At 40.8% G+C, this 17147-nt stretch overlaps 1 protein-coding gene across 1 annotated transcript in view; it reads right to left on the reverse strand.

Moving 5' to 3' along the window:
- Nucleotides 1–757: 757 nt before the first annotated feature.
- The window catches only part of LOC126286829 (uncharacterized), a 159781-nt gene continuing 143391 nt past the window's right edge, over nucleotides 758–17147 (reverse strand). Inside the window, exon 2 of the mRNA XM_049984886.1 lies at nucleotides 758–1135. Coding sequence (XP_049840843.1) covers nucleotides 758–1135 — 378 coding nt within the window. The remainder of the gene's footprint in view (nucleotides 1136–17147) is intronic.

Below are 17147 nucleotides of genomic sequence, written 5' to 3' on the forward strand. Positions count from 1 at the left end.
GTATTTAAAAGTTGTGGCCACAACGTTGAAGAAGGGCTCCAGCGCTGGTGTCCAACGACGCACAGGCACAGGGAAATGCCCAAACGTTGGACATGCCTGCGAGCACGGTGCACAAAATCCTACGAAACATCCTGCGTCCAGGTCACCTTATCTTAATCAGAGCGACTTCTGGCTGTGACGTTGCCTGAAAAATTTTGTGTTCAGTGCTCCGGTTACGAACGTGACTGAATTGAAGGCACACATTGCGCAACACATTCTGACAATATCCCGGAGAAATTCTGATCCGTCCTGGAACATGCTGGTTCTTGATTTCAACTTGTGGCACGAACAGTATAATGAAAAGTCTTGCGCCAGTCTCACGACAGTCAGAAACCTATGACACTTTGCTTTTTATGCGTATTTTGGCCTGAGGAAAATAAAAAAACCGCTGTCATTTTGCTTTTTATGAGGTTATTGGCCTCAGGAGAATTAAAAATGGATTTTTTCCTCCCGATGTGGCCATGATCGTGTCATGGTGGATGGGCTTACCTAACTAACAGTGCCACAACTGCTAACTGACGTTTCCAGCGCCATCTATTGACAAAAGGTTCGTTAAATTTTTGTTTCCTCCACGATGTTTCCCCCTGCGTCAATAACACGCTGTTCTAATCTGACACCATTCCGAGTAGCGGTTCTCTTCCTACGGGGTTGGGAGACTGGAACTTTACTTATGGACACCCATGGGCAGAGTGAGAAATTGCTGAGCCACGTGCGCACGTCATTCGGGCTCCTCCTGGGTGCGGCTGTGAGTGTTTGTTTCTGTGTGCGAGGCTGCCACCGGCGCACACCCGCCCGACTGCTGCGCCGCTCCGTTGCACTGCGCGGCAGCTGCTAATGAAATCTGGCGCGCATGCATCAGTGATGCGCCAGCTAACGCCTCGGCCCGCCTTACACCGGCGCGGCCGGGTCTCGGCGCCGCCTTGCGCTCGCATTCAACTTTCATCGGCGGCGCTAAGGCGCTGTCTCTGGCAGGCGACACTTCTCCTCTGTCTTCGCTCAACTTCCATACAGCTACACTGCTGCTCTCGTGTCGCCCACAACGACAAAGCTTCTGAGATGAAAACACGAGCAGGAACGAAGGAAGTGAGGTAGGATTCTAAGAGGTTAATGCCGCAATGACATTAATTTGGTTACAATAATATAACGTCTTTTCAAACTGGAGCACGCGATATATTTCGAAAAATATTTCTTTGCAAAGTTGTCTTGTCTCCACCGCATGCACTTACCAAAGTTTACCGGATCCATTCATGTAAGCCAGTAGCAGAGCCAGTATCTTGTTACGAAAACTGGCCGGTGTGACCGAGCGGTTCTAGGCGCTACAATCTGGAACCGTGCGACCGTTACGATCGCAGGTTCGAATCCTCCCTCGGGCATGGGTGTGTGTGATGACCTTAGATTAGTTAGGTGTAAGTACTTCTAAATTCTAGGGGACTGATGACCTCAGAAGTTAAGTCCCATAGGGCTCAGAGCCATTTAAGCCATTCTTTTTCTTACGAAAGCAACAGACTAGTTGTAAAGCGGCAAGATTTTGTCACAGTACATTTAGTACATTTATTCTAGATCTTGTATATAATGCACAATAGGATTATTAATCATTTCACTGGCTGATACTGACGAGTACCAAGTACACTACTGGCCATTAAAATTGCTACACCACTCAGATGACGTGCTACAGACGCGAAATTTAACCCGCAATAAGAAGATGCTGTGATATGCAAATGATTAGCTTTTCAGAGCATTCACACAGGGATTGGCGTCGTTGGCGACACCTACAACGTGCTGACATGAGGAAAGTTTCCAACTGATTTCTCATACACAAACAGCAGTTGACTGGCGTTGCCTGGTGAAACGTCGTTGTGATGCTTCGTGTAAGGAGGAGAAATGCATACCATCACATTTCCGACTTTGATAAAAGTCGGATTGTAGCCTATCGCGATTGCGGTTTATCGTATCGCGACATTGCTGCTCGCGTTGGTCGAGATCCAATGTCTGTTAGCAGAATATGGAATCGGTGGGTTCAGGAGGGTAATACGGAACGACGTTCTGAATCCCAACGGCCTCGTATCACTAGCAGTCGAGAAGACAGGCATCTTATCCGCATGACTGTAACGGATCGCCGGCCGCGGTGGTCTCGCGGTTCTAGGCGCGCAGTCCGGAAACGTGCGACTGCTACGGTCGCAGGTTCGAATCCTGCCTCGGGCATGGATGTGTGTGATGTCCTTAGGTTAGTTAGGTTTAAGTAGTTCTAAGTTCTAGGGGACTAATGACCATAGCAGTTGAGTCCCATAGTGCTCAGAGCCATTTGAACCCATTTTGTAACGGATCGTGCAGCCACGTGTCGATCCCTGAGTCAACAGATGGAGACGTCTGCAAGACAACAACCATCTGCACGAACAGTTCGACGACGTTTGCAGCAGCATGGATTGTCAGCTCGGAGACCATGGTTGCGGTTACCCCTCACGCTGCATCACAGACAGGAGCACCTGCGATCGTGTACTCAACGACGAACCTGGGTCCACGAATGGCAAAACGTCATTTTTTCGGATGAATCCAGGTTCTGTTTATAGCATCATGATGGTCGCATCCGTATTTGCCGACATCACGGTGAACGCACATTGGAAGCGTGTATTCGTCATCACCATACTGACGTATCACCCGGCGTGATGGTATGGGGTGCCATTGGTTACACGTCTCGGTCTCCTCTTGTTCGCACTGACGGCACTTTGAACTGTGGACGTTACATTTCAGATGTGTTACGACCCGTGGCTCTACCCTTCATTCGATCCCTGCGAAACCCTACATTTCAGCAGGATAATGCACGACCGCATGTAGCCGGTCCTGTACGGGCCTTTCTGGATACAGAAAATGTTCGTCTGTTGCCCTGGTCAGCACATTCTCCACATCTCTCCCCAATTGAAATCGTCTGGTCAATGGTGGCCAAGCAACTGGCTCGTCACAATACGCTAGTCGCTACTCTTGATGAACTGTTGTATCGTGTTGAAGCTGCATGGGCAGCTGTACCTGTACAAGCCATCCAAGCTCTGTTTTACGCAATGCCCAGGCATTTCACTGCCGTTTTTACGGCCAGAGGTGGTTCTTCTGGGTACTCATTTCTCAGGATCTATTCACCCAAACTCCGTGAAAATATAATCACATGTCAGTTCTAGTATAGTATATTTGTCCAATGAATACCCGTTTATCATCTGCATTTCTTATTGGTGTAGCAATTTTAATGGCCAGTAGTGTATTAACCATTTCTGTAGCACTTTATTTCTAGGAATTAATTAGAACTGGGCACTGACAGAAAAGTCAATGTGGGCGACGCATTCATCAGAAGCCGACATCGGCTAAAGAGGAGCTGGGAAGAGACTTACCACATTCTGCAGGAGCAGGTATTTACGGCGAGAGAGATCAGACCGAGGAGGCAGCGGTTTACTTAGCTGGCAGCCGTAGAACTCCAATAGTACGGACAGTGCAAGCAGGATATGGCACTCTGGTGGGCTGGAAGAGTGTCGTGGGCGGAACAAGGCGAAAAGACGCCCTTTTTTAGTGGGGAGGAATGCGTGGGATCACAAACGATGGTTGCGAATGACCTTCGAGGAATCTTCTCATAGGTTGCGCCACTGAAAAGCGTATTTGACTGGCGGAGTGTTAAGGATGTAGAAGGGGAAACGGAAACTTTCAGAAAATCTTGTGGGAGGAGTACGAGCTTCAGGCGATTGGTTGCCAGACTTGTGACCCACGTAGTGCGAGGTAATGTTTTGTAACAGCCGCTATGATTCGTCGCGTGAGTGCAAATATAGACACCACTCGTTCACGTGGGAGTGGGCCATTGGCGTGGAGAAAAACCTCACTGCAGGATTGATCAAAGACACTTCCCTCCCGAGATCGACGTAGGGACCTAGCTGGCAAGACCCACAGTGGAGAATCTGGCGATTAGAGTTTGAGAAGTTGTAATTCTGCTTAATCGAGTGACAATTTTTTACTTCTCTGTGGAGTCTGATGAACGTTGAAGTGCTTCTTTACTGAAGAATCATCATCAGTTATCTGCTATATTAGCAGGTCCTTTGCTTCTCCATTTTTTGCGGTCCGTTGATTCCTTCTTAAGGCTGCTGTATGTTGTACCGTCCATCATGTCATCCAGTATCTGGAATCTCTTCCTTCCTCGCTTACTTTTCCCTTCTACTTAACCTTCTAAAGCTGTTTTCCTCAGTCCGTCATTCTTTCTTAATATATGCCCAATCCAATTTCTTTTCCTTCTCTTTATTACATCGAGTAACTGTCTTTTCTCTTCCACTCTTCTCAGTACCTCTTCATTTTTTACTCTGTCCATCCAACTTATTCTTTCCATCTTCCGCCATGACCAGATCTCAAAAGCCTCCAGCCTTTCTCTGTCTTTTTTCCTCATAGTCCATGTTTCAGCGCCATATGGAAGAACACTCCATACAAGATATTTTATGAGTCTTTTTCTGAGTTCTCTGTCCAGACCGCAGCAGAAGATTCTCCTTTTCCTATAAAACACCTCTTTTGCCAATGCTGCCCTTGTTTTAATTTCTGTGGTGCACTTCCAGTCGGTGTCTATCCTGCTTCCAAGATACTTAAAATTTTGCACCTGTTCTAGTGTTTCTCCATTCAGCATAATTTAGATTTCCTTATTTCCTCATAGTGCTAATACTTTTGTTTTATTTGTGTTAATATACATACCATTTTTTTCCGTTAGTTGCAATTGTGTCCACCAAATTCTGTAATTCTTTTTCCCCTGTGGCTAGAAGGACCATTCATCAGCAAATCTCAAACACCCTACTCTTCTTCCTCCAGTTTCTACTCGTTTGTCATCTAATGAGCATTGGTCAATCATATTTTCCAAGTAGAGGTTGAAAAGAGTAGATGATAAACAGCATCCTTGTCTTAATGCTTTTCTTAGTCTGATCCAGTTTGTACTTTCTCCTCTCACTTTAACTGAAACTTTTTGATTAAGATATAATGAGTTTATAAGTCTTCTGGTTTTCCAGACCACTCTCTTGTCCCTCATTATAGTCGCCAGCTTGTCCCAAACCACATTGTCAAATGCCTTTTTTAGATCGATGAAGCACATATATAGGTCTCTTCCTTTTTCAGTAAACCTTTCTCCCGAGATTCGTAGGAGCCCTATTGCATCTCTGGTGCCCATATTCCGTCTAAAGCCAAACTGCTCCTCGCCAAGATTCTCCTCCATTACTTTTTCAAGTATTTTATTAGTTATTCTTAACATCACTTTGGCTGCATGTGAAATGAGGCTGATTGTCCTGTGCTCGCTGCATTTCTTGGTTCCTTGTTTTTTCGGTAATGGAATCATTACTGTTGTCAGAAAGTCCTCAGGCCATTCACCACTTTCAAATATTTTATTACATAACCTCAATATTTCTCTTATTCCATCGTGGTTCGAGCATTTTAGTATTTCTCCCGGTATTGTATCTGTACCCACCGCTTTGCCATTTTTCATTGCAGCTATGGCAGACTCTACTTCTTCCATTATGACTGTCGGTCCTTTCTCGTCATCACTTACACTGTTGTGTGATTCAAGTTCCAGAGTTTCGGGTTTGCTATTTGTGTCATATAGCTCTTTTATATATTCTTCCCATCTCTGGAGGACATCGTCACGATCTTTGTACACTGCCTCTTCGTCTTTACTCAAAATTTCCATAGTAGCACCTCCTGCTCTGTTTTGTTCCCATGTCATAGTCTTTACTCTGTTGTATAATAAGTCGTATTTTCCCTTCCTCTCAAGTTCTTCAGTTTCATTACATTCCTCTTTTAGCCATTTTTTCCTAGCCTCCTCTGTTTCTCTTCGCTCTTCATTATTTAACCTTCGGTATATCTTTCTTGCACCTTCAGTGTTCTTGTTTTTCAACTTTCTTCTCTCCTCCATCTTGGAAATCATTTCTTATGTGACCCATGGTTTTTTTGACCTTTTCCCTTTTACATATCCTATATTTTGCTGTCCTGCTTTAATGATTCTTTCTTTCAGCATATTCCAGTACTCGTTGGCATCATCAGGTGATTCTTTGTCTTGTAATGTGTTTAGAAAGTCCCGAGACAGCATTTCTGTAATTTGTTCTTTGTTGGATCTTATCTTCTCTAAACCCCACTTCTTCACCATGGTCGCCTTCTTCAGTTTTTTCATTCTTATTTCTATTTCTGCTATAAGTAATTTGTGGTCACTATTAATATCTGCACCTGGTAATGTGTGCACCTTCTTGATTCCATTCCTGTATCTTTCTTCTACCAGCATAAAATCGATTTGGTTTCTGTATTTATCCCCTGGTGACTTCCAAGCGTAGAGCCTCCTCTTGTGGTTCTTGAACCATGTGTTTTCCGCTATCAGCTGCCTTTCCCTGCAGAAGTCAATTAACCATTCACCTCTGTCATTTCTCTTTCCAAGACCATGACTGCCTACTATGTTTCCCTGTTTCCCTTCTCCCACAATGGCGTTCCAGTCTCCCATTACTACCGTATTTTGCAGCATAAGTCAGTCGAATTCTGCTCCTGGATAATGACCAGACAGACATCTTGATTAGTGTTTTGTCTTGTACTGAGGTAATTTCAATCCTAGGAACTAGCGGACGGCATATTGCAGAGAATTTCAGGTACGACACGTTCATCATCTGCATAGCGGCCAACGCCCCAATTAGCAGATCATCGGTGTGATATAACTGCTGCCTGTACTTCGATAGGTGATATGTGCACTACGGTTCAGCAGGTAGGGAAACACTCACAGTAAACGTGTTGATTTGAATTTGCTTGTACACTGAGCTTTTTCTGAAAGTGCCAGTCAGGATGTAGTTCTTGCGTTTCTCACCACCAATCAGTATCAGTGGTCTAGAGAAAGTTACATGTTCCTGCTAATCTCGAAATTACGTGTAGAATCTGAGATTCTCCACATCATATTCATATGATTTTTGCACTTTGTATGTTTTTTCAGAACAAATCATTTACACTATCCAGTGATTCATTCTACTCGCAGTCCGATTGGAATAATTGGTTTGGTTTGCTAAACTGAAGTAAAGCCACAGCACGATACTTCGTTTTACGGAAATCTCTCGGTGTCTTTTGTCAATGCCAGCGTAATTTTAATCATTTTTAGGCGTGAGATTTCCACTGCCGAGACAACATTAGCCAACCACACAATTACACGCTATATTTTACAAACACCATGGATATTTGCACAGTTATGTAGAGCTCAACTTGTTCACTTGGTTACACAGTAACTTCAAAGTGAAAAGGATGGACCCTATGTTACTACCTGACGTGTTATTATCGTAACACTGCACTAGTTCTGATGATGATTCATACGAATCGAAACCGTTAAACTGTTAGAAGAATATCCAGTGCGATCAGAACCTTTGGGAACAACAAAAATTCACTTGCTGCATGTTGCAACAGACTGACGACTGAGCCAGATCGGACAAGTATGAGGTTGATAAACGAATGTCCTGTTGTTGATGTACCTAAAACAAACGAAAAAACGTTAGGATTTCATCTATCGTTGACGCCGAGGTCAAAGAGATGGAGCATTAGGTCGGTTAGAAAAGTAATTGGGGGGGGGGGGGGGGGAGGGGGGAGGAGGAAACGGCTTGAGGCTTTGTTCCAGTAATTGTCTAGATATTCGCTAAAAGTGATTAATGAGACCACTGGAAACCTAACAGGCTTGCATTCGAGCTCCCCCCCCCCCCCCCCCCCCCCCCCCATTCCTCCCAAACCTGGGCTTCATCACTGTGTTTTATGGTTATAATAATTACTCTAAGTGTAAAACGGCAACTTGCAACCTATCAGTCCTTTCACCTGGTCCATGTTTATTTCACGTTTTCTAAGGTATTCTGTGCGCTCACTATTAGTTTCGGCACTTTTATTAGTTACTTTAGTAGTTGTGATCTTGAATCCGAAGGTTTGTTTGACGCAGCTCTACATACCAGTCTGTGCTGTGCAAGGCTCTTCATGTATGCATAACTATGGGACTGCTATTTCGATTTGAATCTGCTTTCTGTATTCAACCCTTAGTTACTCTCTACAATTTTATCCACCCCCCCCCCCCCCCCACACATACACACACACTTCCTTACATTACCAAAGTGACGATTACTTGGTGCCTCAAGACGTGTCCTATCAATTAATCCCTTCTTTTAGTCAAGTTTCGCCATAATTTTTTTTTCGCCAGTTCGATTCAGTACTTTGGAATAATTTATTTATTTCCCCAGACATTTTCATACGCAATATTAGTGTTAAGTTTATTGACTAAATGAAACACATAAACTACCAACTCATAAACAGATGTCTTGCGGTACACTTCGTATACTGGGACAACAAACATGAACTCTTCATATGTTCTCGTCAAAAAAATTAAATTCATGAAAACCAGTTCACTGCTCCTCATAAACGATACAAAGCATGCGCAAACCTAAGTTGTCAAAACTGTACAGGCGGGAGAGGGTCTTAAATTAGTACTTTGAGATAAGGAATTAATGACCAGATCTGAAGATTAATTTTTTTATCATCATCAACATCATCAACTATTTCACGAGATAGGCATCGAGTCCTTTCCTAGTCCATGACTTTCCCGTTATATCCTCTTACGCCTTTGGTCTATCGTTTGGTCTTCTTACTTTGGTAGCAATTCGTAGATGAAACATTTTGTTTAAAATAGTCGATTTCTTTTCTCATATTGAGGTCTTCAGTGCCTTTCAGCTTTCGTAATAGCTGATGTCATCCCGTCTGCCACAAACTATGATTACTTTCTGAAACATCATTTTCTGTGAATTCAATTCCATCGTTTTACTTGGCGAAAGGGATTTTCATTTCATTGTCGTACATAAACGATTCAATTTGGCTTCGTCCTGCAGTATTTCATCTGGGTTTTAGCGAAGTAAGTTTCCGATAGTGTTATTCGACTGATCCAAGAGAATATTCAACCACTTGAAATGATTCACTAATTCAGCTACGTCTAGCCAGTCAAGATCCTGGGCACACAAGGTGTAACACTTATCTCCTGATAAATACATACTTTGCGAACCACTGTAAAATGCATGATAGAGATTAGAATACAATTTCATGTCTCTTTTTTGGAGAGAAAATGTGATTAAGTTAAGGAAAAGTTTCATAATTTCTCCCTCAAGATATAAAATTGATCCTAAGATCAGAATAACGTAAAATTACGTCATTTATACTGCCAGATGATATTCTGTTAGCATCCATTGGAATGAAGCGAGTTCGACTCAGTGTTTCGTTTAGATTTACAATACAAGACTTAACTTAAAATCTCGATATCACTCTTCATTCTTCTGGTATACATGTACAGCGGAAGGTAATGAAATGTACCACATGACAGTCTCATAATTGTGAAAAGTATTAAAAACCTCCATATTATCACTTAATTTCGCTTGAAACGCCATTGTGAAAATGTCAGTTTGTCAGAACGATAGTTTCGTCATAGATGTTAAGAATAGCTTTGAATTCGTAAAACACACAAATTTTAAAAAAATGCTCTTATGAAAATCATGAAAACCTGGACACACTCTTCTCTCTGAATTACAGGTCGGGACAGGTCCGCACAAGTCCATAAACTCCTTCACAAATCCTTCGTTTCGTTCGTCCGACGATAGGCCACGCCTGCATAATGTCTTTCTAGAAACCAATCTATTTCTGCATCTCTGTTTTGCCTCATGTGGAAACTTTCATATAACCCAGGTGCAAGATCTTTCTTCAATCCTTCCTTGAAACTTTCTTCAAACAAATGTTCTTCGCTTAGCTGTAGAGACTCAAAGACATCATTAATATCCTTTCCATTTACGGAATAGTAAACAAAAACGGAATTGTTCTTATCCGAAATAGTTTATTGTTGAATTTTGAAACTAATTTTGTAAAAATTGCAGAATACACCTTTATAGCACACAACGTCATTGTATGAACTATAAGAACTGCTGTGCTCTGCCAAGGAGTTTCTTAATCTCACAGTCTGCAGGATTAATAAATATCCTTGACAGTGCAGAAGCAACTATGCCAATCAGCCAATCCGAACACTCTGCAAAATTTGTGCAGAATAGCAGAGGAGCAATAAAAATCAAGTTTTCAAAAATCAGAAGTTGCTGAGTACAGTCTCTCAAATAAACCTAAAATATTGTTCGACGAAATACAGATTTTTTCCCACACATCTAAGGAATGGTCACCAAAGAGGATATAGAGATCACAACGTTGAACAGAAACTTTCAGCTGGATCTGCCGCTGTGTTGTTAGTGGTGCATGAAAGCAGGTCTTTGACGCTATGACACTACAGAAAAATTTATTACAATAGGAGATGTGGTGCCATTAGACACGAACACGATATTAGTTTTAATTTTGGGCACCAGGTGCAAATCTAGTGCTGTACAGCAACTTATCATCATCTCCAATGCTCGTACTAAATGCACTACTGGCCATTAAAATCGCCACACCAAGAAGAGATGCAGATGAACGGCTATTCATTGGACAAATATATTATACTAGAACAGACACGTGATTACATTTTCACGCAATTTGGGTACATAGATCCTGAGAAATCAGTAACAAGGGCCTTGATACGCCTGGGCATTGAGTCAAACAGAGCTTGGATGGCGCGTACAGGTACAGCTGCCGATGCAGCTTCAACACGATACCACAGTTCATCAAGAGTAGTGACTGGCGTATTTTGACGAGCCAGTTTCTCGGCCACTATTCACCAGACGTTTTCAATTGCTGAGAGATTTGGAGAATGTGATGGCCAAGGCACCAGTCGAACATTTTCTGTATCCAGAAAGGCCCGTATAGGACCTGCAACATGCGGTCGTGCATTATCCTGCTGAAATGTAGGGTTTCGCAGGGATCCAATGAAGAGTAGAACCACGGGTCGGAACACATCTGAAATGTAACGTCCAGTGTTCAAAGTGCCGTCAATGCGAACAAGAGGAGACCGAAACATGTAAGCAATGGCACCACATACCATCACGCCGAGTGATACGCCAGTATGGCGATGACGAATACAAGCTTCCAATGTGCGTTCACCACGATTTCGCCAAACACGGATCCGACCATCATGATGCTGTAAACGCAACATGGATTCATCAGCAAAAATGACGTTTTGCCATTCGTGCACCCAGGTTCGTCGTTGAGTACACCATCGCAGGTGCTCCTGCCTGTGATGCAAACGAATCATGAGACAGTGACAGGACCAGTCGATGCTCATGAAGTCTAACACAGCTAGACGTATGTATTAGTGTACAGTCTTCCAATATTATCAGCAGTTACACATAAAAATAGACACAAAGTTTAACGTAATCCTCTATTATTCGTAGCCAGCTTGAAAATGGCACTGTGGCCGAAATATGCCTATCGCAAACCAATAAATCACTAAATACTTTAAACAAACCAGCGATCTGGATATCTCTGCTTATAAATAGAGAGGAATAAACGGCACTTCGACCATTATTCTGCCGAACTGAAGAACGTCGTGTGTTTAAATTGCAGATGTTTCAAAGAAAATGCCTGTTTTGCATGCCACACATCAAAATTTTTATTTTTGTGTTTATTTATGCACCCAGACGCGTTTCGCCTTTTTACAAGGCATCTTCAGTGGGTATCCTGAAATATTACATGATTTGTCCATTTTTACACATAGGTTTTGGTTTCACATCTAGGTTATAGATTTTAAAACAGTTTCTTAACCTTTTGTTATGAAATGGAAAGGTACTTACAGATAACTTCTAATTCATTGCTTCTACGCAAACTGCTTTTTCTCATCTGGCAACCACGTGGATATCTTACACTTCACTTTGAGTTCATTGTTTACATTATACATCACTGTAGCTGCCATTGTTTAAATACAGAGTTTCATTTGTTTTTCTAAGTGTTACCAACATTCTCAGTTTTCTGCATTCAACTGTTCTGTGAATATATGTGTGTGTGTGTGTGTGTGTGTGTGTGTGTGTGTGTGTGTGTGTGTGTGTGTGTGTGCATTAGAGAGGGAGAGAGATTTTTTTATTTTATTTTATTGTAACAAATAAATATTACTTATTTTATTTTTATAACTATGTTGTATTCATTTTTTATTCTTAAAACTAACAATAATAATAATAATAATTAATATTATTCTTATATTGTCCTGTAAATAATTGTGAGAAGAATCAGATGTGTCATCATCTGTTGGGATTTCTGTCTATTATATAATCAATCAGTGTAAACAGTGAGTTGTTAGTCATATTTACTTGGTCATTTAGTAGAGGTTTCTTTTCAGCCTTTGTTTTGTATATATTACAATTTTCCTGTAATGTTAGTAGATCTCTTTCATTATTTATTCTAATTATTTTCATATTATTTTCTCTTGTAGTAGGTTTGTGGTTATTTTCTCTCAAATGTTGTGCAAAAGTTGAATGGCTCGTTCCATATTTCCTTGCTCTGATATGTTTGTTGTACTGGGTGTTAAATGTGCTGCTGGTTTGTGCTGTATACGTTCCATCACGTGTTGCACTGTTGTTGGTGTATTTCTGGTTTTTGGTACATATCTGTGTTTTTTGTTGTTTTTGAAATGTGCCTTTGGATTGAATTGTCTGTTTTGAATGCTATGTTCATCTCTTGTCTTTTGAAAAAGTTTGTTATTTTATGTGTGAGTTTGTGATTCTATGTCATTGTGTAACAACTTGAATCTTTTTTCTTGTGTTCCTGTATTCTTTGTGTTGTTATCATGCTCTCACTGTTTGTGCCTGTTTGTGTAGTATTTTGTTGTACTCTGATTGAGTTTGGATTAGATAAGGTTAGATTAATGATGTTTTCATTTTGGAGTTTCTTTTTGAGTTTTCTGAGTGTTTTGGAGTCTGTCTTTTTACTGGTTTTGTCAGTCTGCTTTTTTGTATCTGCAATACTTTTATGTATTCCTATTTTATCAATTCCCTTGTTAGCCCAGTGTTTACATCGCTGTTTTCACTTTTCTCCTCTTTCTTTAGAATGGCTTCTGATTTTATTATGAAGTTTTCTATGTATTCTTCATCTACGTTTGTATTCACATTATATTCCCGTCTTTTTTCTAAGAGCTCTTTTCCTTCATTGTTTAATTGTGTGCCTCTGAGAATCATCAAATGTGGATAAAATTTGTGTGTGTGTTTTGGTTGTATATTATTTATGTTTCTTTGTTGTGTTAATTGTCTCATGAGCTATGTTATCTTTTTCTTATATTTTTCTTCAATTTCTTTCAAGACTGTCTGTGTAACTTCAACCTTTTTGACCATATCAGAAAAAAACAACAGGATTGTTAATGTTATTGTATATGTGTTTTGTATAGTTTTCGAGATAAGGTTTTTTTCTTCGAGTGTAGCGCTTTGATGTCATATTTTAGCCAATTTTTCTGAGCTGTTTCTTTCGCTTTTATAGCACCAGATGAACTGTTTTTAATGTTTACATTGACACAGTTAGGTACAAAGTTATTGGAATGACAAATACTGTTGAACTTTGTGTTCCATGACTTTAGGGATGTTGAGATGCAGTCTTCTGAATCTGTGGTAGATGCCAACTAGAAAACCCTAGCAGGGCTTATAAAACACGTTTCTTGTAGGGCCCATTTTGCAACAGCGGTATATAAATTGCAGTTGTTTCAAAGAAAATGCCTCTTTTGCATGCTTCACATGGAAATTTCTATTTTTATTTTTATTTATGCACCTAGATTCGTTTCGCCTTTTTTACAAGGCATCTTCAGTGGGTATCCTGAAACATTACATGATTTGTCCATTTTTATGCATAGGTTATGGTTTCACATCTAGGTTACAGATTCCTTAACGTTTTGTTATGAAATGGAAAGGTACTTACAGATAACGTCTAATTCATTGCTTCTACGCAAACTGTTTTTACTCATCTGGCAACCAGGTGGACATCTTACAGTTCACTGTTTACGTTACACACCACTGTAACTGCCATCTCTTTAATACAGAGTTTCATTTGATTTTCTAAGTGTTTGCAACATTCTCAGTTTTCTGAATTGTGTGTGTGTGTGTGTGTGTGTGTGTGTGTGTGTGTGTGTGTGTGTGTGTGTGTGTGTATGTATGTATGTATGTGTGTGTGTGTGTGTGTGTGTGTGTGTGTGTGTGTGTGTAGCTATTTGAGGTAAGGAATCCTGTATGGTATAGCCAAAAATAAGAAAAGTTTAGTTAACATGGACTCTAAATTCCTTCCTTTAGAGCTATGAGCACTTATTCAAGAGAAGAGATGTATTTCACAGAAACGAAGATGAACAAGTGCTCATAGCCATTATGGTATGCATTGTACAGCTCATATTTACTGTAGTTGGTCCAAACTGCCACCTCTAAAAGTTTCCTGTCTTATAGTCTAGCAACAACAATACTGATGTATGTATTTGCTAGTCAGACGTATTAGAACGGTTTTCGCTTGTAACTTTCTAAACTGTCGTACCTTACCTCAAATTGCTACATTTATTCGTCTCCATCATCCTTGACAGCTTGTTATCCCATCAAGGAATCACTGTGTAATCAGGTATCCGTTAAAGTGAAAAACCGTGGGCGAAGCGTTCTTATCATCAGTGAGAGTTATTTAGAATGTGGGCACGTTATCGAACCCAGAAAACTTTCTTTTTAGCTGCCTATGATCGCAGATTCCCAAGCAGTTGTATCATTATTAATATTTACGATTATCAATTGGATATGCAGTTAAACATTACTCTTCACGCAATCAAGAAATAACCTATCCATATTCTACATAATTATCACTGATGAAAAGAACGTTTCGGACATGGTTAGAGTGGCCGTCTTCTGGTTCCACTTACGCAGTAGCCCATACTCATAAGATTTTTTGGGTTATAAAGATTTATTAATGTGGATAAAAGCTGCAGCTGACCTTTCTGTAACATGTTATTAATATGGCCACTGGATGAATGTATTCCTAGTTGTAATGAACATCTGCGCCCATTAACAATTACGTGCGTTACATCTTAATTCTAGTGATAATCACGTAACCTAAAGAAACACTAATAATTTTGCCAGAAAGTGTTACCTGCTACAGCATTTCGGGGAACAAAAGCAAATTTTATGTGCAAATGCTAGCATCACAAATTTAAAAAAATTAAAAATTGTTCTAAAATCGTGAATAAAAGAAACTGTACATAATTTCTTTCGTACAGAAAACGATATAGATTATTTGGAGAAAGCTGATATTCCACAGACACAAATTTGTGAAATAATTTACTACGCTACCAGTTTAGATGCATCATTGGCACCGCCTGTAGGCCTTTGTACAAGCGACAAACTCATAAAACTTAAGAAGAACCGCTAAAAAGACTGGAAACGAGTTTTGCATTCCTTAACAACTAAATTACAGCATTTTAATCGGTTCGTCTTCTTCCTTTATCATACATACGCTTTCGATTTGTTACTTTTCGATATTAATATTTTAAGACAAATTTTCTGTCTCCCATGGCGTTTTGTTACAGTACGACCACTACATATGATACTATAGTTTGTACTACATAATACGGCATAAATTTCAATGGAGGCTGTCCTAATTACAAGGACATATCAATTTTTACTGTATTTCGTAATGTTATGTTAATATTGTTTTCTGTTTATGCGGTTTTTATTAACACAGTTGATAGTTACATGATAGTTCAGTAACCAGTGCGTGTGAGTCATGCATTTAATTTTGTATTTTATATATCTCTTTTATACTTTTTACCGGTGAATAAACATTGTGAATTTACTTTAAACACTGACTATTGATATTGCAAAACAGATTTGTACTGTGTCGTTAGCCTGAAGAGCCTGTCGATTCGTACAGGGGCCTGAAGGTGGTAGCGTAATAAAGTTATTCCGTAAATTTACGGCTGTTGGGTATGCGTTTGCTGGCAGTCATCAACCATATAGATATGAAGATGGTATCTGTTCTTTCGGACATGCAGCTCGTTAGAATGAACGCCTGCATACAGGCGTTGATATAAATCAAGGGGGCCAGTTGAAAATGTCTGCCCCGACTGGGACGTGAACCCGGGATCTCCTGCTTACATGGCAGACGCTCTATTCATTTTTTTATCTCATTTTTTTCGCTTTCGTTCGTTGCATCTGCTCGGGGCGGACGTCGTAAGACACCCGCTTACGTTCGTCGTTGACCGGTTAATTCAGAGTTTTCATTACAGAGGGCAGCTAACCTTCTGAACGATCATGCTGAGCTACCGTGCTGGCGATGCATCTGCCCCACCGAGGACGCAGAGGATAGTGCGACTGGAGGGATTTATCTCTGGCACGCCTCCCGTGAGATTCACATTCGCAGCTTTTTGTCTCGCAATATATTCATAGTGTCCCTGCCCATTATACTCATTACTCGCGGCCTTACTGCCGATTCCCGTGAGAGTTCACGCACTGTTTGTGGATCTGCACAGAAGAAGATGGTCACATGGCCGGTGAGCCTTAACTATATACAGGGTGGCGCACGAAATGTGTTACCAATTGTTCCTTCACAATTTACGACGCACATTAGATATCCCGCTGGGATCTCTACAGCAGTACCAGCAGAGCTTGGAAAAACAAATGAGTTAAAAAATGATGTGTAATTCACGATACTGCCGCCAGGAGACTAGTAAGCGATATGGCTGACAATGTAAGACTGACGACACAGCAACGGTCGGCAACTGTGTTACTTTTTCATGAAACGAAAAGCCTTGTTGTGACTCAGATGCGTTTTCGACAACAGTTTAACACACGATGGGTCCTTTGCAAGAAGACCATTCACAGGTTGTACGATAAATTTGTACAGGAAGCAACAGTATTAGAAGCGAAGCGACATCGGCCTAAGCCTGTTTGTTCGCAGGAGAATACTGAAGCGGTACGAGTTGCTGTAGGGAAAAGTCCCGGGAAATGGTGTAAAAAGGCAACAGTGCAATTGGGAATATCCGGACTCTCCGTTCAACGCATTCTTAAAAGAGACCTCTCTATGTACCCACACAAGATGACCTGTGTACAGAAGCTCATTGAAGAATACAAGTAGCAGAGTCTACTGTTCACTCAGTGGGCAGAGGATAGGGAAGAAACTCTCTACAACGTTTGGTTTTCAGACGAGGAGAATTTTCATTTAGA

This window comes from Schistocerca gregaria, chromosome 1 (genome assembly GCF_023897955.1).
Source record: "Schistocerca gregaria isolate iqSchGreg1 chromosome 1, iqSchGreg1.2, whole genome shotgun sequence".
Lineage (NCBI taxonomy): Eukaryota > Metazoa > Arthropoda > Insecta > Orthoptera > Acrididae > Schistocerca > Schistocerca gregaria.